This window comes from Rhinolophus sinicus, linkage group LG15 (genome assembly GCF_036562045.2).
Source record: "Rhinolophus sinicus isolate RSC01 linkage group LG15, ASM3656204v1, whole genome shotgun sequence".
Classification (NCBI taxonomy): domain Eukaryota; kingdom Metazoa; phylum Chordata; class Mammalia; order Chiroptera; family Rhinolophidae; genus Rhinolophus; species Rhinolophus sinicus.
Window position 1 is genome coordinate 17,099,655 of NC_133764.1, and position 27,093 is coordinate 17,126,747.

At 33.4% G+C, this 27,093-nt stretch overlaps 1 protein-coding gene across 4 annotated transcripts in view; it reads right to left on the bottom strand.

Moving 5' to 3' along the window:
* The window catches only part of TAOK1 (TAO kinase 1), a 140,824-nt gene that overhangs the window by 20,798 nt on the left and 92,933 nt on the right, over nt 1-27,093 (bottom strand). For 3 of the 4 annotated variants that reach the window (XM_019739502.2, XM_074320800.1, XM_019739501.2), the window contains 10 exons: nt 22,848-22,941; nt 21,143-21,224; nt 18,442-18,609; nt 16,176-16,379; nt 14,386-14,520; nt 10,365-10,601; nt 8,649-8,777; nt 5,674-5,877; nt 4,477-4,716; nt 348-560 (listed from right to left, as the gene is read on the bottom strand). In XM_019739502.2, coding sequence (XP_019595061.1) covers nt 348-560; nt 4,477-4,716; nt 5,674-5,877; nt 8,649-8,777; nt 10,365-10,601; nt 14,386-14,520; nt 16,176-16,379; nt 18,442-18,609; nt 21,143-21,224; nt 22,848-22,941 — 1,706 coding nt within the window. The remainder of the gene's footprint in view (nt 1-347; nt 561-4,476; nt 4,717-5,673; nt 5,878-8,648; nt 8,778-10,364; nt 10,602-14,385; nt 14,521-16,175; nt 16,380-18,441; nt 18,610-21,142; nt 21,225-22,847; nt 22,942-27,093) is intronic. The other variant, XM_019739505.2, reaches the window with a different exon arrangement.

Sequence of the window (27,093 nt, forward strand, 5' to 3'; positions counted from 1 at the left end):
TTAAATGTTACCATTTGGATTCCCAATACAGTACAGCTTTTTGCCCACTGTTTAACAAAGCTGCTGTTCCAATCTTGATAAGCTGTTGGTATGTGTACTAAACACCTGAGAAGTACCAGCACAGAGCCTATTTAAAAGTTCATGTCTGATGGACCAGTGAGAATTCTACATACGTCAAGCCTGCTTCCAAGCAATGCTGCCAGCAGGAAGAATATGAACCACCACTACTATGTCCCAAGCTGAACGACCAACTATAATTTCCAATTAGTATTTTAATTGCTGGGATTTTATTCAGGTGGTAGAAGGAAAGGGGCACTAATTGTTTTGCCTAAATGAAACAAACTCACAGCTTGTGTGGACAGCATTTCATTAATGCTGTGGTCATACTGCTCAGCCAAGATGGCTAACTTCCGGGTCTGCTCCTCCTTGAGCCGTTTCAGAACAGCTTTGTGCTCACTCTTTGGTGTAGTCTCCAGTAGATGATTTCTTAACGCTTTGTACTGTCTGGTTTGGATTTTGCAGGTGTCCTGAAACTGCTTTTTTATTTGGAGTTCTTTAGACTGGGAAGAAAAAAAAATAGAGGCATATAATTTTAACATATGGTATACCTTATGATTACATGAAAACAAAGGCTACTAAAAGAAAGGGAGAGGAAAAACAAAAAGGTCAGATCATGAGGTTGCAGGTGCTTTTGCACTTGGCTACTGGGTCAAACCATTGAATTCTATACATTTTTATAACAAAAAGTCTAATTTAAATCATTAGAATACCAACAACCTCATTTATCACAGGACTTCAAGAAATACTCATTATTTTGCTAGTAAATTTACTGACTTGAATAATTATTTAAATTAGTTTTGATTACCATGTATATTGACGACATAAAATTAAATTAAAAAAAATTTTTTTTTCTTTTAAATTTCTTCTTATGCATTCAGTATAGTAGATATAAAAGAACTTTATTGGCCAGACCATATATTATGAGATACTGGGGCAGAAAAAAGCATATTTACTCTGTTTCTTATCTGAGACACTTTGTTCGAATTTGTTTTAATGACAATCTCAATTCCAACTACATAGTCTATGATAGACTACATAAAAATAGGGTATTAGTAACTAATGATATTATTACAATTGGTCTTTATCTTAAGGGAATAAACTAGGCAGCAACACACTTAGTAATGAGATAAGAAAGTCATAGGCAGTCAGGATGCAAGGCGGAGGACAGCAAGGCCAAAGAAAAGTTTCAAAGTAGCTGACAGAAAAATGTGAAGGGAACTGGGTGGGAGGGGCTACCACATCAGACTGCAGAGCCAGCCAAGAAACCAGCCCCAGGTGGGCGGTGGGCGCAGGGGGGATGGACGGGGCGGGGTAATCAGCTTCTGGTAAACAACTTCAAGATTGCATACTCAAGGACACATAGTCTCTGCTGCAGCTTAGCCTGCGGGGCGTTCCATTTTTGGATCCCCCTCTCTCCGGAGAGCTTTTCTCTTGCACTTTACAATAAAACTGTACTGCTTGAACTTTGCCTCTCTGATCCGCGCCCCCATTCTTCAGCAACTGGGAGATCACGATCCCAGGAACACACATGGACACCCATATCATTACATCAATAACAGTTTACTCTTTAACACCACAAGCAAAAACTTAAAAGTCAGTTAACTAATCTTTCAATGTCAAACAAAAGTTATGGGGCGAGGGAGGGGACAACCCTTCTTGGGCTGATGATAAATATGGACTACATAAACATTTCTGAAATAAAATGCTTTGGGTTCAGAGACATAAGAGTTTTGGCTTTAGTTTTTGGTTAATCACAGGTTAGGCATCCTATGAACCCAGGTTTTAACAAAACTCAGTAAGGTGAAATGTATTTCTATAAGGTATATTGATCACGCTTACAAGTGAGAATATATTCATTTACTACATTAAGGCAGAACCTGCGGTTGAAATTATTTTACCTAACATAAATACTGCCAGATATTAACTGGTTGATTCAGTGGGCAATAAATGTCCACCTCATACTTCAACATCAAATATAACCTGAGGCACTAAGTCAGTCATACACCTTTATTCTGTGAAAGGTCAAGGAATGTCTCGCTAGAAAGAGAAACTCTTGGTTTAGCCATGCTTAATAACATTGATCTTAAATACTGTCCTTGGTTAAAAACTCTTCCAAGTTTGCCAGGAACGGAACGATGAAATTTAGACATTCTCTTCCACCTCTGTATAACAGCCTCCATTCTTTTAAAAGTTTTTATTTTTAAAATATTGTGCCAAGAAAACTGTAATCATTCTGTATCATTAGCCTAATGAGAAAAAGAAGTCCTTGAAAAAAAATTTTTTCCACTTACTGATTTTTTGAGTTTTACTGAAAAATAATTGAAATACATCAATGTATAAGTTTAAGGTGTAGAGCATGATGGTTTGATTTACGTATATGTATTGTGGAATGATCATAATAGGTTCAGCTAACATCTATTTCTCATATAGAAAAATTTTTCTTCAACAAGAAGAGTAATATTTATATCAAGAATAAACTATATTCCTCAATGTTTGACTCCATGAAAGCAAGATGAACAGTAAGTTATTAATAGATGCTTCTACTCATTTAACATTGACAAAGCACCATTTGGATGACAGATGAAGAAACAAACAGCAGAGAAGGCAACAGGTGTTTACCCAACCCATTCCATAGAAATGGTACCCCAACCCCCACAAATCCTAGTCAACTTACATAAGTGCTCAAACTGAAGCTCCCTTACCCCCCTTTAAAGTCTTGCAGAATGTTGGAAGAGGCAACTATTACTTAGATAAATAAAAATGGGATAATTTGGTGTTAAAATTTAGTCTTTTGTTCAGATTGAGCAAGTAGATAGGTATATACAACTAAGAGAAACATAGTGATTTTTTTCCCTACTAAAGTAACAGAACAATTTCCTTTATCGGAATTGTTGAGCTCATTTTTCATAAGAAGGCATTCCATTCAAAGTCTGGCTATGATTGCGAAACATTATTTTTCTCATTAATTTCTGTATAGTATCTGTGAAAATCATACTAGTGTTTACAGACTTTCAAACTGAAAAGTCTCCAACAACAGGAAACAGGAAGGGTTAAAGATCGAATAACTATCTATCCCAGAGAAATGCAGTCATATCAGATTTATAGTATGACTACAGAAAACTAGTAAGCTTTCAGCTTGGTTTACTTCTGGGTGCTTCTGACTTTAAAACCATAATTAATTTCACAGACATGTTGTTTTAAAACTCTACTCTGTAGCCAAAAGAGTATATACTTCTCCACTAAAAAGACAAAATAAATCTGAAAGATCATTACGAATTCCAATTTTTCTAAGCAATGACTAACGAAGGTTATGTGGATAGTTAACATAAGCTACACTAAATGTTAATTAGCTGTTTTGAAGGCACAGCAAAGAGAAATTTTACTCAGGTTCACTTTACTCAGGAAAGGGTAAAGCAGCTTTGCTTCGATATTTTTTCAGGACAGCTTGTATGAATGGAATTGGGGATACCACTGGGTGTGGTATAACTTCTAGATTTTGACACTGATTACTTCGGTGAATGAATTTCACTTCATTCCAGGACAGTTATTCAATTCAGACCAAGAACAGCTGTATAGTTTAATTATCAAATAGTTTTAAAAGGGGGGAACTGTTTAAAAAGGAAATACTGTGGGACCTGGGCCTTACTGGATATAAATAAGAATTTTAAATGTGAAGACATGTACAGATTAATTGAGATACTAATATGGATGATAGCCTATATAATAGGTGATTTTTTGTGTATTAAAATTCATGTGACTATACTTCAAATATTTATTACACATTATAAAATTAGAAAATTTCTTGGAATTGTTAACTCTGGTTGGCTTTGGTGAAGAAAGCTGGACCAAGCAGCTGGAGGGGCAAAGGGGAGAGAGGGAAACCTTTAACTTTATAATACACTTTGTTAACAATTTCATACCATGTGAATAAATTCCTCTATTCAAAGTAAAGACAAAATTTAAAGTCTTGAAATGATTCTACTATTCCTCTTAAGATGAGTATAGACAATGAAGGGGAAGAAGTTAAAAAGGCATTTTCATCCATTGGCTTCTGTACTGATTAGGAACTTAGTGTCTTTTCTGGATACAAATCACATTTGGAAAAAATAAAATTCCCAAACTGTATTACTTAGAACAGAGAGAAGCCAACAGGTTAGCATGCTGACATGTAACATCAGCATTGAACATTTGGGTACATTTAAAATAAGAATTTTTATTCTTATTTATGGCATTTCCTACAGTTAAAAGTTTTGGCCATTTTTTTGGTACTCTGTTGAGAAATGCATACGCAAAAGTCCATAGCTACAGACACTCCATATTAAAACTAACCTAACATGCTAAAAGTGAAAGAAAAAAGTTTATTCAATTTTTTTCTTTTATCTCTTTTCCCTGTCAAGAAACTTAGGTTAAAGTTACCTTCAGGCTCTTAGGCTGTTGTCGAACCTCCATGACATGCTTTCGCCTTAGTTCTCGTTCTCTTCGCTTATTATATTCCAGCTGGTTAGTGAGCTCAGTTTGATGTTGCAATCTGATCAATTCACAGCGCATCTTCTGAATTGTGTTGAGGTGGCGGAACTCCAGTTCTTGCATGGACTCATGCTGTCGCAGTAACATGGCATGCTCTAAGTCCTTTTGGGTCTGCCTTTTATTTAACTCCTAATCCATAACACAAAAGACAAAGGTATAATTTGCTGCTGTATAATGCCAAGAAAAAAAATCCTAAGAAACAGAATAACCAGGAAATAGATGTAATCCTCTGATTCAATAAGGGCTACATAGTAAATATTAGAGTTTTATGACTTCTACTGTAGTAAATGGGCAATTAGTAGTACAAATTTCCTTATTCTATTAATTTACTATTCATTAATACTATTTTATGCATAAGCTTAGGACATCAAATCTATCTCAAGAGGCCTAATGTCTTTCCTTCTTTTATTGTTTCCTAATTTTATCTTTGAAGAGGGCTCCTAAGTCATCCTTTGAATTTCTTCAGAGTATATTATTTAATTGTATTACAAGTAATATATCCAGTGAGCATAGAGGTTAAGATAATGAGAACAATTATTTTTTTCATTGGTATAAGAGATTCTTCATTTGCCCGATTAATAATTACATGATTATAAAATGTGTTAAATGGTTACACACTTCATGGCACCCATTTCAGATCAAAATGCATAAATTATCCAATTAATTTTCTCATATTTAAAAATTAATACTAATTTCATTCGTGAATTTAATATTTATTAACATAATATTTATTGAATGCCTACTACGGGCCAGATACTAGGGATATAAAGACCTGAACAAAATCTGTGACTTCATATAATTTCCATTCTAGTGGGGGAGAGGGACTTCCTCCAAAAAAGTGTGTGTGTGTGTGTGTGTGTGTATAAGAAAGAGAAGTACAAAGAAAAACATTTTAAAAAGGGAGAAGGATTTTGTGATCAGGGAAGTCATTTCTGAGAACAGATATGAAGGAAGGGAGAAAAGAAGTCATGAGATCAGGGGAAGAAGGATTTAGGCAGAGGGAAATACAAGTGCAAAGGCCTGGAGGCTGGGAGATGACTGACTTGTTTTCAGGAAAGATGCTGATTTCCTATCACTCAAACGTACCTCCCTGACAAGGTCCTGTTCCAAGTTATGGCGCCCGAGTAACATTCTTCTCTTGAAGCGACGGCATTCCAGCTCTAGGTATTGTCTCTGACGTCGAAGGAGATTAGCCTCTTCTTCTGCTTGGAAATGCTGTATATTCTCCTTCTGCTTTGAAAGCCACTCTTGTTTTTCTTTTTTTGGAGTGCTCTGGTTTTCATTCAGCTCCTAATAACATAAAAAACAACTCAGTTCAAAATACATAAAAATTAACTATATGAATGTACCGTTTGGTACCTGGTACATTTAAATAAAAGTACTTTATCTATGTCCTCTCTAACGCTCAGGCAGGGCAATGACCTTAAATTAAGGAGATAGGTAATATTTTCCTTTTCCTTGAATTACTCGTTTAGTGAGACAAGAAAAGAGAAATGTATACTAGAAAGCATGCATACCTTTTAACTCTGCACAGCTACATTTATGATGGTTTGGAGCTTTAAAAGCACAAAATGATTAGTAAATGAAGAAAACACATCTTTCTTTAAATCCTGAGACAGAGGCAGTGCTTTCAGGTAGAATTCACATATGAATTGAAATTAGAACTAAAATATAGTTATGTTTTGCTTTTTCGTTTGACAGTCTAAAATAAATATTGAGTTTTCGGCAAAATTACGGATGGAATCAATATAAAAGAATTGGAAATTAAATAGAAAACCAGCAAAACCATAAGAGAATAGACACTTTCCTTATGAATGGTATTTAATATTCGGCATTAACCACTGAACAAATCAAAACCAATGTTTTTCTACAGCATTTTAAATATCATCTCTCAAACTACTTAAATGAAAATGCATTTATATTAGGCAAGATGAGAGCATTGATGATACACTCAATGAGGCAAACCCTAGAATGCTAATTAATACTAGTATATTTTCAATCTAAAAAGCATCAACATTGCACAGAATATTAATCAGCCACCTTTTTGAGTATGATTTTTCAGAGACAACTACTAATCTTACAGTCCTTCCCCTGTTATTCAAGAAAGAGACCAATTCTTTATAACTTTAGCTCATAAGATATTCAAACACATAAAAATAAAAAGCACATAAATTAGTAGCTCGCATGGTAAAGGTGTATGTGTATGCACTCTATGGGAAGAGACAGGGATAACATAGGCACATACATAGAGAATCACCTGCCAAGGAAATTCCCCACCAAGACTCTGGTATGTCCTTTCCTCTATACCAGGGGTGTACAAACTTTTTTCAACGTTTTTTACCAAGGGCCATATGCGGTAAAATACACAAACAGCCAGGCCTCTCACTCGAGGTGAAGTACATATTGCCTCACCTGGTTTATTTAAATAAACTAAATATATTTTTGGAATTTGCTGTGGGACAATTAAAAATGGATTGCTGGCCGCAGTTGGCCCGCGGGCCGCAATTTGGACACCCCTGCTCTATACAGAGAATCATTATTCTCAATAGACACACACAAATCTGGCTTCTAAAAGAAAATGAATTTATTAGTAGGACTGTAAATTACATGCCTAATGGCTTATCTAAACCAATGTACCCATAAAACTAAAATCTCATTTCACTGGGAAGCGGAACGATAGAAATGCATTTTGGGAGGATCAAATATATGGTGATGGAAGGAGATCTGACTCTGGGTGAGGAACACACAATGGGATTTATAGATGATGTAATACAGAATTGTACACCTGAAATCTATGTAATTTTACTAACAATTGTCACCCCAATAAATTTAATTTAAAAAAATGCATTTTGTTGGTTAGTTATTTAAGTTGTGAATCCTATTTACAATCTTTTCAAAACTAATGTTCCAGTATAGAGTTTGGCTTCTATATTATAGTCATGGGAACATATTACAGGTTATACCCTTACAGTTGGAAAAGTCATGTCAATGAAGCTCACTTGGCAGGGTATATATACAGCAAGTCTTTGTGCCACCAATATGTCCATTATAAGACTTATATATGTAATTATAAGGCAAATTCCTACATACACAAAAGTATTAATATCAAAGAGATTATTGTTGTCAAAATCAATTAGTTTACCAGTGTGCTAACAATTAATTTTATGGACTAAAAAATTTCAATCACTCTGTAAGAGGGGGTATAAAATTGAGACATACCATTTTTCTGTCCTGAACACTGTCCTAAATAATTATCCGCTTTCAGAAATTGCCTTGGAACAATTAAGGCTTTCTTTAAAGTTAGGCTACACATGCTTTTAAAAGAAATTCAAGAAAGCAGCGAATAAAGGGGAAATGAATATGAAATCATGTGGCTATAAAGAAATAATCAACATGTTTTCCTATTAAAGAAAATGTAATGAGCAAATATACCTCTTAGCCTCACTCTCTGTTAAAACTGAAATAAGAACAAATTATTATAATCTTCTGAGCCAAAAGTAAGAAGGAGGTGTGGATTACTTTTAAAGAAAGGAATGTGTGACTTTTTTTCACAGCTCAAATATTTTTATTTCTAGTGAGCCAGTTACTTAATAAGTGCATAAAAAGCTATTATAAATAAAATAATTTATATTTTCAGGAGATGATTCTTTTTTGAGTCTACTCAGCTGAGGATTCTCAGTCCATTACAAGCAGTTGATGATAATTAATGTCTTCATTCAAACTGATACACATTTAGTGGTCACAAACAACAGAAGAAAAATTTATCCTGCATAGGGAATATAGTTAATATCATAGGGAACGTAGTTAATCATATTGTAATAATTATGCATGGTGCCAGGTGGGTACTAGTCTTATCAGGGGGGATCACTTCATAAGTTATATAAATGTCTAACCACTATGCTGCACACCTGAAACTAATAATATTGAATGTCAACTGTATTTGAAAAAAAACTTTTTTTAAAAGAGAAGAAAAATTTATCTTAATGGTTCTAAGAGTTGATCAACATTGAATATGGTCAAAGATCAGATAACTGGCTTGAAAATTTTTATAAAATAAGTACCTCCTTAAGCTGTTCTTTTCGAAGTTTATATTCTCTTTTCTGGGACTCCAAAAAGCTATTCAGTTCTTTCTTCTGTTGGGCCTGAATATGTTGCTGGAATTTTTTCTCTTCATTGGCCATCACTTTAGCCTGTACGAAATTTTTAAAAATGGGTCAAATTAATTAAGAAGATACATTTAAAGCAGCAGTTTAATACACATCACAAGGATATTTTTATTTTCCCAAGAACATAAAATCAATATAAGCATTATCAAAATAAGAATTCCCCCAAAATTATTAATAAGTATTACTCAGCATCTTTATTATGTGAATTTTAGAGAACCAGTAAACTGGAACTCTTTTACTTTAAATGTTGATCTTTAAAATGTTGATCTTTAACACAATCAAAAGTTTTCAACTTTTTTTGTTTTCTCATTTAACAGGAGTATGCCCTCCCCCTATTAAAATAAAACACATATACATTTATCTAAAAAATATAATTAAGGCGTTATCTTTTATCTAGATTTACTTGTATATTCAATAATATATTTACCTTCAAATGAAACACCGACCTTCAACTTATATACTAAATACGATGAAAATGTTAAATAAGCTATATATATATATATATATATATATATATATATAATAGTGTTTTATTCCTGATTATGCAGTACATATCCATTGTAGTACATTTAGGAAATACAGAAAAACACAAAGAATAAAAATCTTATATGATTTCAGCACCCAGAGACAGCCAACGTAAACATTTTGGTGCATACCCTTCCTAATTTTTTCTATGCATATATGTATTTTAAACAAATCTATAATCATATTGCACACCTTGTTTCATGAGTTGCTTTCCTAAATATGTTTCTACCTCTTCCCAAGTGATTACAAACACTACCCAATGCCCAACAGTATTCTAAATATCTGTACATTCTTTCACCAAATTATTTCAAAATCAAATATTTATTTTCACCATAAATTATTTTGCCACCTTCTCTACTATTGTGAGAGAGTGGTTCTTCTTTTCTTGGGGGAAAGGGTACAGCTATGATAATGCCTCAATGTGGACTAGCCAGACATATTTGATATTGCATGAATGTACTGAGAAGCTTACATTTTACTTGAAAAACGTGACTATCAAAATAAAATGCAACAGATGGAACACCAAAAACAGAATAAAACTTTTCACATAACAAGAATCTTTATAAAATATACCTTTATCATATAGTAGAATGACAATTATTTGTAAATAAAAACATGGGCTACATCTTAATTTAAATTTCTCTTAATTTATAACCTCTAACATGTTCTGTATAATATTGTAATAATCTTCAATTATTCTGACATAAAAATCCTGCTAGAAATTTTAAAATGCTTCCAAAAATGTACACAGAAGAAAATTATGAATGATTTTTTTGAGACCTAAACCACCTATCAATGGATAATTTATCAAACTCCTCAAATAACCAGAGTACCCCTGGACTAGAACAGTTGAATGAGTTACCAGTGTAACATTATAAAACTGTCAAGTGTCAGGAAATGATCCCATATCCATTGGTTCCCACACTCAGTACTTGATATTATACATGTTATATAAATATTTCTCCCTTACCCCAGTTGATTTGCTTTGTTCTGGGGAACAGATACCCTAATACCAAAATGCTACCTTGGTTAATTCTAAGATGATCACGGCTAGAATAAATAAATTAATAATACTGAATCAGCCACCTCTTTTTCCATAGCAGCCTGATGTTTCTTGATAAGTTTTTCCATTTCTGCAGCAAAATTGTTACGCTGAGTTTCAAGATCTTTGTCTAATCTGAGGCGATGTTCGTCCATCTCAGCCTTTAGCTTATTTTCCAGAGTCATCAGCTGCTTTTGATGTTGCCGCCTCATTCTCTTATAGCCAGACATTTGTTCTCTAAGCTCAGAATCCTGCTCATGTTCTTGCATTTGCCTTGTAACCTAGACACACAATGGAAATAAAATAAAATAAAGCAAAAACACGTTTTTTCAAAAGCATTTTAGATCACTCTACTTATTAACTAAGTAGGCAATTAAACTAAGAGATCCCAGCTAGCAGTTTCCAGATAAATTTCCAGCAGGTCTTTTAAACAAATAGACAAGCTGGTTCTAAAATTTACATGGGAATGTAAAGGACCTAGAATAGTGAAAACAAACTTGAGGGGAGAAACAAAAGTTGGAAGATGTACATTTCAGTAATCAAAACAGTGTGGCTGGAAGGACAGGCTGAATACATCAAAGGAACAGAATAAAATCTAAAAACAAACCTATACATATTCAGTCAATTGACTTTCTACCAAAAAGTCAAGTTAATTCAAAGAGGAAAGGAAAGTGTTTTTAACAAATACTGCTAAAACAACTCATTCTCTATAGAAAAAAAATAAACATTGACTCCTATATTACTCTACACACAAAAATTAATTTGAAAAGAATCATTTAACCTAAACATAAAATCTAGACTCATAACGCAGAAATAAACAGAATTATCTTCATGTCCTTGGGGGGTAGGCAAATATTTCTTGGGCAGTATACAAAAAGGACTGACTATAAAGAAAAAATGTATAAATTAGATTTTTTAAATTGAGGGGAAATTCACATAATATAAAATCAATCATTTTAAAGTGAACAACTCAGTAGCATTTAGTATATTCACAATGTTGTACAACAACTATCTAGTTACAAAACATATTTATCGTCTCAGAAGAAAACCCTGTATCTGTAACACAGTTGCTCCCCATTCTCCCCTTCTGGTAACCACCAATCTGTGTTCTGTCTCTATAGATTTAACTATTCTGGATATTTCATATTAACAGAATTGTATTAATATATGACCTTTTGTGTCTGACTTCTTTCCTTTAGCATGTTTTCAAGGTACACTTATGTTGTATATCATGTATCAGTGCTTCATTCCTTTATATAGCTGCATGCATACACCATAATTTGTTTATCCATTCATCTATTGATGGATATTTGTGTTGTTTCCACCTTTTGGCTATTATGAATAGTGATGTTATGAACATACGTGTACATGCACTTGTTTGAGTACCGGTTTTCAATTCTTTTGGGTATATACCTCGGAGTAGAACTGCTGGGTCATGTGGTAATTCTGTTTAATTTTTTGAGGAATAATCAACTGTTTTCCACAGCAGCCAAACTATTTTACATTCCTACCAGTAGTATACAGGAATTCCAGTTTCTCCATAAGCTCGCCAACACTTGTTATTTTCCATTTTATTTTTTTTAATAGACATCCTGGTGGATGTGAGGCAGTAGCTCACTGTGATTTTGATTTGCATTTCTCTAATGACTAATGATGTTGAGCACCTTTCATGTGCTTATTGGTCATTTGTATGTCTTCTTTGAAGAAATGTCTATTTAAGACCTTTACCCATTTTTTAATTGGGTTGTTTAAACTGGATTTTAAAACGATAAAAAGTCAATTTCTCGTCAAGACAAAAGTAAGAAAAAGGATAGGTAAATCACAGATGGTGAAAAATAATTGCAAGATAGATACGAGATATAATACTTGTATCTAGACTATATAAAGAGCTATAAATCTATATTAAAAAGATGAACATCTGAATAAGAAATCAGGCAAAAAACTTGAAGAGACATTTCACCAAAGGAGAGATACGAATGGACAATAAGCACATGAAAAGGTGCTTATTATGCTGACATCTTTAGTTATAGAGAAATGAAAAAAAAAAAAAAAACCCACTGAGATTCTATTTGACACCCACTAAAACGGCTAAAATAAAAAAGACTGACACCGCCAAATGTTGGAGAGGATGTGGACCAGCTGGAACTCTTATACATTGCTGAAGGGAATGTGAAATGGTACAACCATTTTGGAAAACTGTTTGAGAATTTCTTATGAAGTTAAACATACCTATACCCTATGACTCAGCAATTCCAACCTTAGGAATTTACCCAAAAGAAATTAAAACATCATGTTCACACAAAGACTTGTACAAGAATATTTATAGCAACCTTGTGTGTAATAGCCCCAAATGGGATTCAAACCAAATGCTCATCAATAGAATGGATTAAAAAAAATTGTAGTATATTCACACAATGGAAAACTACAGTAATAAAAAAGACAATACAACAACATGGATGAATCTCAAAAACATGAAGCTGAGCAAAATAAGCCCAAGACAAGGAGTACATTGTGTGTGATTCTATTTATATAAAATCCAAAAACTGTTAAACCTAACAAGAGTGAAGAAACAGAAAGTGGTGGTCACAAAAATGGGGAAATGACTAAAGAGGGGTATGAAGGGAACTTTCTGGGATGACAAGAAATTTTACACATCTTGGTATTTTTGGGGGGAGGGCAGGGGTGATGGTTAGCATAGGTATGTACCATTGTAAAAACTCGTCAAACTGAATATCTAAGATTTGAGCATTTTATTGTATGAAAACAATCTAAGGCAGAAGAAATTAGACTGAGTTATGGTATATGGTAAATATACCCGAAAATAAGACCGGGTCTTATATTAAGTTGTGCTCCAAAAGACTCATTAGGGCTTATGTTCAGGGGATGTCATCCTGAAAAATCATGCTAGGGCTTATTTTCCGGTTAGGTCTTATTTTCAGGGAAACACGGTAATGAATAATATATATGTAGTATGCTTATCTTTGTACATAAATCTATATATTCTCTGAATTTTTATTTGAAGTAAATGGGATTATTAGGTTTAAGGATATGGATCTTAAGTTTTCTAAATCCATAACTTAAGTGTCCTTAATTAATTTAAGGGAGCCAAATTTTGGGACATAAGACTTGCTTGGGAAACATTTAATATATGCCGAGTCACAAAGATGTTTTCCCACAGCTGGGCCTTCTCTAGGTATTTATTAAAATAGTCATAAAAAAAATTAAGCAATTTTTGCCATTTGCTCTGTTCAAAGAGTCATTTACATGTTCCAGAATAGTAAAAATGACCTGAGTGGGTGGAGGTGTCCTTGATCTCACATGTCATATGGATTCATGGTCATAGCATTGGATTTATAAAATCTGCTTATGTAGTTGGTAACTCAGATAACTCCCACCTCTTTTTTTCTTTCTGTCATATTTTCCAATAGCCTACTTTTCCTGTAATATCTTGATGTAACTTCTTTCCATTCCTAGTATCCTTTGTCACGTTTTGGTCCTACTTATCTGACTGATTAGGGTTATAAGTACCCCACTACAATAGCGTTCTTGTAATGAACAAATAATCCATTTTTATTGTTATTTGGGAAATCAAAAGAATTACATTGTAAGGATATCAAATTGGATTACCTAACATTTCCCAAACATTCTCTCTCATTTTGGTTAGCCTCAGCATTTCCTTATTGTTAATTCTTATGTGGAAATAACATTTCTCCCTGGTGCCTAAAACTGACTTATTATTTAAAGCTCAAACAATTTGTTTTATAAATTCTTCCTTTATGCCCTGAATTAAAAGTAATCTGCATTCCTACTTAGTACCTCGTAGACTTCTTAAGCATTTAATATATTCTAATATGTTAGTTATTTGTGTCTGTGTCTTGAAGACATTGTTAGTTTAACACCTCTCAGAGTGCTCTGTACAATCTTTCTCATAATAGGCACTTAAATGCTAAATGAGCATTCTGTACAATAAACCCCAAATACAAAAAAATAAGATATAATTATACTTGAGTATAGGTACCAAGGTCCAACATGAAAAATATATTTCTAATTTGGGGAGGTACATACCAGTGATGCCGTCCGTATAGTAGCAAAGTGTTCTCGATTACGATAGTGTGATTTATGACGAGAGACTTGGGGTGGAGATTGTGGATCCGATGCTCTGGTTCTAGGATCTCCCTCTTCTCGGTAATTTTCTTCCTCCTTGACAAAGAAAGAGATGATAATATCTGAGGTGAACGGAGTTCATTTGAACTTTTAAGAAAATTAGTTTAAACACAACTTGATCAACAAATCTCAAATACATAATTTTAAAAGTAAAAACAAACAAAAATTGAGAATGCTGACATTTTATTTTCAACATAATTAGAAGCAGGAGACATTATCTCCTCAGTGTATGAAATAGCACACAGATTTAGACTAAGGAAATATATAAGGCTAGATTTATATCCTACTCATTATATGCAAAATTGAAAAGCTTTAGTATAACTTAAAAACAAAGATGATGAAACATACATCCAGTATTTCTTTTTTTTTTTACATAGTATTTCAAACAGCAGTAATAAAATTAATTACTCTAAGGCTCTTGGGTTTTAGAAGCAATATAACTTAAAAATATCTCATAATACTTCTGCTATTTGTCCAAGATAACTAATCAAAAGATCATTGTAAATATTTTAAGAACTGATGTCTTTCCTTATGTATTATCTTAGTTCATTAACTGAAGAGGAAGTCAATTAAATAGCAACCAACTATTTGTGGGACTAATTTTTTCTATTGCTGATTCTATTGTCCAAGAATATAAAAATTAAATATGATTTTGCTCTGAATAACACTACCAGTTAACTAATCATTCCTAATAACTTTGTGTGTCTGTTAAAATACATATATACATAAAATTTGCCATTTTAGCCATTTTTTAGTATTCATTTCAGTGGCATTAATTACATTCTCAATGTTGTGCAGCCATTGCCATTATTTCCAAAACTTTTTCATCACCCCAATTGGAAACTCTACATCCATTAACAAAAACCCTCCATTTTATTCTCTAATCAGCCCCTGGTAACCTCTAATCTAATTTCGATTTCTATGAATTTGCCTATTCTAGATATTTCATATCAATGGAATTATACAATATTTGTCTTTTTGCATATAGCTGATATCAATTAGCATAATGTTTTCAAGGTTCACTCATGTTGTAGCACGTTATCAGAATTTCATTCCTTTTTATAGCTGAATATTCCATTAGCTGTATATGCCACATTTTACTTATCCATTCATCTGTTATTGGACACTTGGGTTGGTTCTACCTTTTAGCTAATGTGCCTTCTAATATTTTAGGTAATACTTCAAGCTGTAAAGTTAAAAAGGAAGCATTTTTATTAACTGCTAAAAGGAGGTACTTGACCTTCAAATAGTTTCAAAAAAATTTAAATTTTTACACGCCAAAGTGCAAAGAATAATGTAGCAAACACCCATATTTCTGATACCCAGAATTTATAATTTTCTGCAGCTATACTCAGTTTGATTTCAGAGATATAAACATTACAGAAAATGCAAAGGTCACTTTTGATCATCACCCATCCTAACCCTTTTTGTCCTACTCCCTAAAGGCAACAATTTTCATGAATGTCATGTGTATAGTTAGTATTTTTAAGTACTTTATTTTCCATCTAAGTAACTTCAAATAATACATTGTATAATATTTCTGTATTTCTTTCTTCTAAGACCTAAAAACATTCTTTTTCTATTCTCAAAACATTAGCTTCTAAAACATCAAAGAAAATCTCTTAAACTAATTAGATGAAGAAAATTATTTACCAAACTTGAAATTTTTTTCACTGAAACCCAATACTCACAGGTTTTAAATGGATAACAGAACTATTAGACATCACGGTGTGGTCTCCCTCCATCATGTCTAGCTCACTCTTGTCATCTGAGGCATCTGGAAGACTGTTAACACTACTGCTTTGGCTACTGGCACTGATGGACATGCTGGGAATAGACTGATTACTTCCCACACTGTTCACTGTTCCTGTCCGTCCAACACCATGATCTTGTTCCTAAGGGAAAAGAGCATTAGGTGAAAAAATCTATTATTTCTTTGGAATTCTTGACTATAATGACTTAGCACACTGCTTGGCACACAGTCTTTAGAAAGTCAGAGGTCTATCACGAGAAATTTCCTTTATTTGTCAAGACCAGGAAATTTACCAACTGTTACTTAACAGTAAAACAAATAAAAATGACCAATAAGTAAATAACACAAAACCCAACCAACTGTGTAAAAAAGTCAGCTCATCAGTTTTGGGTTTATTTCCAAAATGTAGCATTTTCTCTAAATTGTTGGACATTTTTTGAAATACATTTCTACCACAGATCTCATGGGGTATATATAGAGATTCTGCTCATTTCTCAATGATTCCCATGGTTAAAACAAGACCAGTCAGACAAAAAAAGCAGAGAACCATATGATTTCACTGATATGTGGTATATAAACCAAAAACAACAAAAGAACAAGACAAACAAATGAGAAACAAAAACTCATGGACACAGACAATAGTTTAGTGGTTACCAGAGGGTAAGGGGGATGGGGTGTGGGAGATGAGGGTAAGGGGGATCAAATATATGGTGATGGAAGGAGAACTGAATCTGGGTGGTGAACACACAATGGGATTTATAGATGATGTAATACAGAATTGTACACCTGAAATCTATCTAATTTTACTAACAATTGTCACCCCAATAAATTAAAAAACAAACAAACCAAGACTTAACCGTCTTTTTAAATCCTGTGAACAACTCCATTTATTGATTTTTTTATTGAAGCCTTTTATAAGTATATTTTCCTTTCTTCCTCAGAATATAGTCTCTAGTCTATACCACCAAAAAATTAACATTACCTCCTATCTATTTGTGTGTAAATTGAAAATTACATATTACATATATATTTAATCACAATGCTAAGAATGTTTTTCTGAAGTAACAAGGCAAACAATGGTATCTGGACACCAACACTATAATTGTCCTACCATTATCAAAATTCTATAAGATATGCAGAATTTAATAAATATAGATACATGGTATACACACACACACTTTCTTTATATCCTTAGCCTAACAGAGATGCTATTATAGATTTAACTACATTAGAATTTTATTAATTTTACAACTTTACTAAAGTATTTCACATATTTAAAATAGCCCCAATTTTCTAATGACAATTGTAAGAACTAAAAAATAAAAACAAACCAAAAACCCAAAACTTAATTTAAGAAAGTCTTGTATTTTATAGTTCATTAATTATTCAGAGCTATTAAAAAGAAAAGTGACTACTGCTCCTGGTTTCAGAATGCAAAGTGATATCTTTCACTGGAAAGCAGTACAAAAGAATCACAGCTTTGGAATTATGACAAGAACAAAGAAGAAAACATTTAGCGTGAACAAAGATAGTGTCACAAATAATAAGCTTTACATACACATTTCTTTATGAGGAAGTTCTTTAACATTTTGATTGCAAATTTGTATTTCCATTCTCCCTAAAAGGCAACATGGAAAGAACTTGGCCTTGAGAATGAGTGATACATGAATTTGAACTTACACCCTCTACCTTTGGTGAGTTAGTCAACCATTCTGAGCCCTGCTTTAGTCATCTGTAAAATGAGTATTTTAGAACTGTGTAGATGAAAAGAAATTGTGAAGAACTGAAAAGAATCTACTCTGTTGACAGAGAACGCTTGGAAACTTCCTAATGACTTTGGAGTAAGTGCTGTCAACTTCTGGAGTCTGTAATTTCAAATACTTCCAAAAGTGTGTTCCATGGAATTGAACAATCAGGTAAAAAAGGGTTCAGTGGCCAAGTAATTTGAGAGGGACTAGATTAAATAAAGTTGAACAGGTTTCTTTAATAAAAGACTTTGCAGAGCTTTACTATGCCAATGTGTGCACTATAAAGGGATTGAGTTTAAATAAAGCAAAATCTTTTTTCCTATCTGGGATCTTATAGGACAAGTGTTAAGAAGACACAATCTGGGAACCACTGATCTAAAAGATCTGTGGCAAGACAAAATGCACAAGGAAGCTGATAAAGAGAGCTCAATATTTGAGTAATTTCTAAATTATTACCTCTTCTTCTTCCTGTGCTTCTACTGCTGGTCCATTATGTGCCTCCTGGAAAAGGAGTTTCTTCATCTTTCGATACTGGAGATTGTCTAGCTCTCTTACTGCATCCTTTGTCCTTTGAATGAGATCTATTAACACTGTTTCAGGGCGCTCCCGAAGTACAAACATGTGCTACATAAAAGTAGAAGGTAAAAGTCAGGTTGAAACCTATATATTTTTTCAATTTGTATAAATATACCATTTCTCAGACCTATCCTAAGCAATCATGCTAGATAATGCATATAATCTATAGCTCTCTAATTCTATTACACTTCTGACTTCTTATAGTTACAAAATTGTCATTTATACACACACGCTCTGTGTCTACATAACTGCCCTTGTACATTTTATAAAAACTTTGAACATGATACCTTTGTTGGTCAATTGAAAATGCAGAGTTGAAATAATCAAAATGTCTAGTTAGTTAAACACTAAGAATTAAGTCTAACTAGAGCCCTAAATAAAGGGTAAATAAAGGTTTACATATTCTTAGAACTGCCAATTTCATAGAAAAGGCCTCTTCAGTTCTGAGTTATGAGTATATTAGGTTTCAAAAGGAATGTATTTACTGATGGTGGTTTTATGTCACATAAAATTGGATATTATGGGTTCCTTTATAGATTGCATAAGGAACATTTCATAAAACAGTAGCAGTTGAATAAAAGCCATCATATTATTAGTGATTTTTACCACTAACATTTAATAAAGCTCAACCGTATCAAATACAGAAAAACAATTCCACCATTAGAATTACCACTGTTACATTTTGGCATGTTTCTTTTATTTTTATTTATTCTTTTACTTTTTTTTTTCAATTACAGTTGACATTTAATATGATATTAGTTTCAGGTATATAGCATAGTGGTTAGACATTTATATAACTTACTAAGTAATACCCCCAATAAGTCTAGTACCCACCCGGCACCATTCATAGTTATTACGATATTATTGGCTATATTCCCTATGCTGTACTTTAGATCCCCATGTTGGTATATTTCTTTTCAGAAATTTTCTATGTATAGATTTTGTTTTGTAGATACATAGTTAGCACATAGATTGCAGAAAGATACCTTCTACCTTGAGTTCATGAGATGCCCTTGAATTCTTGTAACACTTTTACTTTCTTTGTTAGTTTAAATTTATTTCTTTTCTATGCAAAGAGTTGTAACTATATATTTTATTCTACTTGCACTGTCATAGTATTATGCTACTATTTCAAACTCATAAACATAATGCCAACAGAACATTTCATCAAACATTTATGCCAAAATTATTTAACCTTTACCCTAATTCTGGATCATTATTTCTAATTTTTAATTCTGAGATAAATACCTTCATACATTAAAAAAACTTTTCTATTAATTTTTTTTTCTTATGATGGACTGCTACAGAAATGTAATTGGGCCAAAGGAAAAGAAGCACTTGATAAATATTTTCTGTCATTTCCAATAAGGCTGTGCCAATACACACTATGGACCAGATAAATGAATACTATATGCAGACTTCGGATATAATCCCCAAATACCAAATATCTGGCCCTGGTTGATTGGGTTATTATCAAAAGAGTTTATACGTAGGCAAGTGTAAGAAGCTGGTCACATTCTTCCTTTTTTTCCTGAACCTTAGCTTCTTGGTATGTGCCACTATTTACAATATTCAATCTTATAAAAAATTAATATATTTCTAAGTTTGATAGTCTTCTACATATAGAGCTTGCTCATTTTTCACTAACATAACTCCTAGCTATATTAAACCTTTTGTTGCTATTATGAGTACCTATTTACTCTATCAGTGAAAATAAACTGAACCTCTTTGAAATTCTAAAACTGTCGTGTAATAATAGACTATTTAAATCTTGTAGTGAAAAATCAATAAGATTCTTTAGGGTCATAAAGAGATAGAGTCAAATCCTACTTACTAATGTCTTATCTAGATGTACTAAGAAGTACATCAAGTTCAACAATACTATTATTGCTATTAATAAGATGGTGAACCTCCAAATGAAATAAATTTTTGAGAACAGAGAGCATATACCAATCATGTATTTAAATTAGGCAACCAAATTTATTGAAAACTTAATTGAATTTACCTGATTTTAAAAATATTTTCATTACTAAGTTAGAAAAATATATTTCTAGAAAAGAAACAAAAATGATATTCATTTTTAAGTTTCTTTTGAAATCTTTTCTCCCACAATATTTATGTAAATATATTACATGTAATTTCTCTTTCATATTATTTTAATATAGGACAGGTCAATATATAAAGTATTATATTATAGATATAAAAATTAAATTCAAAGTTAAATTGTTTTACCAGCTTTGAAATATAACATTATTCCATATAAATTAAATTTTATAATTATGACTCATGAATATATTCTTGTACATATAAATATTTAGCCATTTGGTACTATTTTGAATTTTTCACTATATATTTCTATTCAGCCATGGTAAAAGCAGTTAATCAATTTTGGGGGGTAAAAAAAGGAAAAAACTTAGCATCTAAGAAAAGTTCCAAGAGAGAACAGTATATAAAATTAGTGTTTTAGTAAAAACTAGTAGAGCATACTTAATACGTATTCAGAATCAAAGAGGAATAAAGCACATCCTTTAAAATAATTTCTGAGGGGTAGAAAACAGATTTAGAGTATAATAGAACTGACCTTTAAAAGTTCCTCTGATGTAGGGCGATCTTGAGGGATTTTCTGGAGGCAAGAATCTACAAAGTTGCGAAAATAATCAGACCTATTGTAAAGGAAAGTATCAAGTGAACATATTGCTATTTCCTTTAAAAACACATCCACAAATCAACTTACGTGTCTATTGGTGGGAGGGGAGATGGAACAGAAATTATTAAAAAAGCAGACATGATAAACTGTATTTCATGTAAGTCCATGAAAACCATCTAAAGCAACCAATGAATCTACTATTTTTCAAAGATAAACTTGTACAGATTATTTAAAAATTCTGCTCCCACATATTTAAGTATTGTAACTTTTTCTAAATTGCGGCAAAATTAAGGAAATCAATCTTTTTCTTTTTTACATTCAAATGTAAGATAACATTCTTCTCAATTTTTTTTCTCTTTTCTCTAAGCCACCTCTCTTTCTTGTTTGCTCCTTGGATCATCTTTGTATGTAGCATGTTTCAGAACACCACTCTGCTTTAGAGGGAATATTTTTTTATACCTGAGTATTTGGTGTTTCTGAACAAATGGATAAAACTTCCATTAAACCCAGAAAATCAATTAAGATATTTCTTAAAACATTAGAAGTCTGCAATATATTATTAAAGCGTGTTATTGATGAGAGTTCAGTGAGTAAGGCAGTTAGTAATAATTACTCCATCAATGTTTGCCTTCAATAGTCAAATAAGATTTTAAGTTCTTTGTAGGCAAGAATTCTTTTTTGAATCCACAAAGTATCACAGTGTCAAGACAGTCTGTGTTCAATATAATTATTACTTACGTGTACCATAATACTAAACTCTGTGCCAAAAGATTCCTTCTATATATCTTTTACATAAGTAGCAAAAATCTATGACTGTGCCTTAATTATGTAATCTTTAAAATCTTTTTAAAAAATAAAGTATTACTAATATATATGCATCTACTTGTAAATTTTAATATTTATTAAACATACTAGATAGTCTTCTAGAATTTTTCAAATGCTAGACACACCTGAGGAATTAATTTCCCATTATTAAAATTTTCTATCACTGATAAAAATCCTAATTTTCTAAAATTGTCAATCTGTTCTACATAAACTTCTTTACAGAAATAAATTTAATTTTATCAAATCAAGGAAGCACTAGGAAAAAGAACATCAGAGCACTATGAATAACAATGTAATAACATACACGTATGGCAATCTACATATTTTAGCTATAAAACATTAATTTTAATCATGCTATTTATTATATAATTAGGGTTATGTGTTCCTAAAGTTCAATATATATATATATAAACTTTTGTAAAAAGCAATACTTTTTGCTTTGAAGTGTCATCACTGACATACAAATCTCTAAGAAGCAGACATAATAAAGGATAAAAATGATATAAAGGTAAAATAAACCTATTTTATTTTATTTCATTTTATCTTTGCCAATAATTTATTTAACACAAGTTCACTGAGGGAATTTCACAAACCAAAAACATACAGGATAACGTCTCTGAACAAGCCAATAAAAACATACTCCAAAGCAATGATGGATTAATTACACTATTGTTCCAGGAAATAAACATATTTTAATATCTCTTCAGCTAGTAATACATTTTGCCTAGCTGAAATGAAATCATTTGATAATATCATTAAAATGCATTTAATTTATATTATACAATGTTGACTAATATATTTTAGCAATACTCACCATTCATTAGACTGTAGTGTAGGGGATTCATTTTGGGCTATGTGATATAAGGCACTCATTGCATTCATATTAAATAAAGGAGGCTTCCTTTCCGCTGTAAGAAAAAACTTGCTTATTAAAATACATTCCGGTTAAATAGGGGCACACAAGTATTGCTAAAGTTATTTTTTATTTTTTAAATAATCTCAAACTTAGCCAAAAAAATTACAAGTAGAGTTCAAAGAACGTTTCCAAGTGAATAGAGCAAATTGCTGACCTGATGCCCCACCATTCCTAAATACTTTAGTAGTGTTTATTTTATTTCCGATAAACAAGAACATTTTACTAAAGAACCATAATAAATCCATTAAATCAGGCCATTAATACTGATAAATGACTACCATCTAATCCTCAAACCTCATTCAAGTTTCAATCAAATGTCAAATAATATCCTTTGTAGCAAAAGTGAGCTTTGATCATTTTCACCCTTCAAGAAAATTGTTCATTTTATATAAATTAAATTTATTAACATAAAATTGTTCATAATATATCCCTATAATCCTTTTAATATCTTAAAAATCTGTAGTATGACACCTCTCATTCTTTTTTTTTTTTTAAAGGGGAACAGGACTTTATTGGGGAACAGTGTGTACTTCCTTTTTTTCCAAGTCAAGTTGTTGTCCTTTCAATCTTAGTTGTGGAGGGTGCCATTCAGCTTCAAGTTGTTGTCCTTTCAGTCTTAGTTGTGGAGGGCACAGCTCAGCTCCAGGTCCAGTTGCCATTGCTAGTTGCAGGGGGCACAGCCCACCATCCCTTGCGGGAGTCCAACTGGCAACCTTGTGGTTGAGAGGACGCATTCCAACCAACTGAGCCATCCGGGAGCTCGGGGGCAGCTCAGCTCAAGGTGCCATGTTCAATCTTAGTTGCAGGGGGTGCTGCCCACCATCCCTTGCAGGACTCGAGGCATTGAACTGACAACCCTGTGGTTGAGAGCCCGCTGACCCCTGTGGGAATCGAACCAGCAGCCTTCGGAGTTAGGAGCATGGAGCTCTAACCACTTGAGCCACCAGGCCGGCCCGACACCTCTCATTCTTGATATTGGTAATTAGTGTCTTCTTTCTTTTTTTCCTGATCAATCTGGCTAGAGGTTTATCAATTTTATTAATTTCCTCAAAGAACTGGTTTTTGACTTCACTGATTTTCTCCAGTTTTTGCTTCCTATTTAATTGATTTCTTCTTTGATTTTTAAAATTCTCTTTCTTCTGTTTATTTTGGGTTGAATTTGCTCTTCTTTCCCTAGTCTTTTAAAGTGAAAGTTGAAGTCATGACATTGACAATTTTTAAGATACAATACTTTTGAATGTCCCTCAATATGGGTTCGTCTTATGATTAAATTTGGGTTATACATTTTTGGCAGGAATATCACAAAAGTAAATGTTATATTTTTCTCACTGTATTCTATAAGGCAGCGCATGATTTCGAATGGTCTTGTCATTGATGTTCACTTTGACCACTTAAGGCTGTGTCTGCCAGGTTTCTTCATGGTAAAGTTTCTCTTTTTTCCCTTTGTATTTAATAATTATTTTGTGAGAAGGTACTTTGAAGCTCTATAAATAACCTGTTTTTCACAAAACCTTCATTTTATTCTTTTATTTATTGTGTGGACTTGTAGATTTTAATTTTATCCAATAAACTAAACTCTGACAAAGGTAGGTACAGGAGAAACATCCACGATAAGGGACAAGGCTCTCCAGTTACTCTCCCACTTGGTCTCCCAGATCAGAAAGACAGTCTGTTCAGAGGAACAGCGGGACATGCCATTCAGGTATGGAGGACTAAAACTCTGGCCTTGATCCTATGGGTACAATGGTTCAGTATCCATGGCAACTTTATGGAACATACTACGGTGAATAATGAGGATCTACTGTACTTGGAGAAGGAAAATCAGTGAAGAATACAGAGAGCCCAAGTAAAGTGGTTCCCAGTGAGAAAAGTTTCCAAATGGAGATACCGGTCAACTTGTCAGGTACAGTAGCGAAAGCAGGGAGGAAATGTTGGTCCTGTCCTGCCTCCATCACCACCCTGAAGAAGCCCCATCACCTCCTGCCTGGACAAGTAGGAGGCCCCATCACCTCCAAGAGGCAGGCCCCTTTTGCCTACCTCTATAAATAAATATAGCCTTGAGACCTGCCGGATCAGAGTATGCGTTCCTTCTTAGGAATATAATGAGAGGAGAAAGGCTCCTCTCCTCTGCTATAAAAAGGAGGAAGAAAGGAAAATATAAAGCAGTAGATGACAGAGATGAGCTGATTGAAAAAGGAGGGTTCTGAGGTATCTACACTTTTTCAGTACGGGAACTCTTTACTTTCCCAGAGGTGCACAGCAAGCACGGTCTGGGTTGCAACATAGACCTTTTAGCCAGGAATTAATAGAAAACATCTTTTGGTGAATTCCAGGTTGAATGTGGCTAAAAGGAAAGGAAGTCATAACTCTCCCTGGTTTTAGGGTGACTTAACGCAAGGTGAACTCAGCTTCTCCTGTCATCAGACTCCATGGTCATGGCACACTTCCACCACCTGGTGACCGCACACTTAAATTGCAAAGCCTGCTTTTAGAAGCCTGGGAAAAATCCTTTGGGTGAATGGAGAAAACCATTGAAATGAACTTATAGCAAACATTTGCTAATTCTTTTTTACCTAGAAATAATACGTTGATAATTCTAGACCCAAAAAAACCCCTATAATCTGCTACGATCATTTATCCTGATGTGCAAAATGCCTCATAATGAGCAGTGAGGAAGTTTTGATGCTGGCTTCTGTCTTTTTGACATGGTCCCATCATTCCTTGATCACCTCCTTGCTTTCTATCACATTCAGATGCTCCAGGCTCATCTGGTACTTTCCCTACTTCAGACACTAGATCAACCATTTCTCCAAAGACGCATGGCAATAGATGTGCTCACTGTTACTGAGGTGTCACTGCTCTTAGATCCTCTCAGTAGATAAAGTTAGGGAACACACACATGCACACAATATACTTATATACATACCTGCGCAGTAAATATCTATATGTGTATTGAAAACAATTGCACTCGCTACAATCTCAAATCCCATCCAATACAATAGTATCTATTCTAGCTTTCTCTTTCCATTGTTTGTAACACCTTTCTCTGACAGTGAAAAACCTTGCTCTCATTATCCTTAATATATTTTATTTGATAAACTCCCGCCGTATGTAACTAGTCTCCCATCTTTGCTACCACCCTTTCTCCCGAGTTCCCCTTTTCTCTTCTGAAGTTTCGAAACCCCAATATAAGTCACTCTACATTGTGAATATCTTCATCCAGTTTCTGATACCTGACCCAAACATTAGTGAAGCCCTCCTCACCAGTACTTATGAGGGAAGCCCTCTTCTTTTTGATGAGGCACTGCCACTGTATCAGGACAACCCTCACAATGGACGTTCTCTTTAAGACTCTGACCCTATACAATAGGACACTGTCCCTGTTGTCACCTCCTCACCCCATTGGGCTCTGACACCCCATGCTGAGACATCTCTATGTAAAAATGCCTCAGTCATCCCACTAGGGTTCTGAATCTCCAAACTTGACTGCCCACCCGCATGGAAACCCTCATTAGATTCTGTTTCCACATACCAGGCTATTGGTCTGTGGGAACTCCCTCCTCTAATCACACGACTCTGACACGCCATCTGGGCTACCATGGCTCACCAGCTACACAGTTCGGGAAGGGGACAGTTACTGATGAAATTCTAAATGAATGAAATAACTTGTTTTTTTGATAATTTATTAAAGTATGTTAGTCTTTTAATGTTGTTGTACAATTTTTAAATGGTGTACCATCAATATATCAATCCAGGATATGCCTTTTGACTTTGTCATTTACTATAAAATTGAACATCTCTCAATTTTGTCAAAGAACAGTGAGCTTAGCTAAAAATCATAGAAGAGATTTACCAAACCTAAAATGGGGACTTTGGTGAATTCAACTGACACTTTCTATCTCAAACTCTTATAAGCTACTATACTAATATGATTTAAACAAAATTTGTTTTTAAGTTAGAGAATCTATTCCTATTACCTTGCACATGTCTCTCAAACGTCTCTATCTATAAATGTGGATTGCTTAAATTCTGAGTTGATTTTTGTGTATGGTGTAACATACTGGTCCAGTTTCATTATTTTGCATGTGGCTGTCCAGTTTTCCCACCACCATTTATTAAAGAGACTGTCCTATCCCCATTGTAT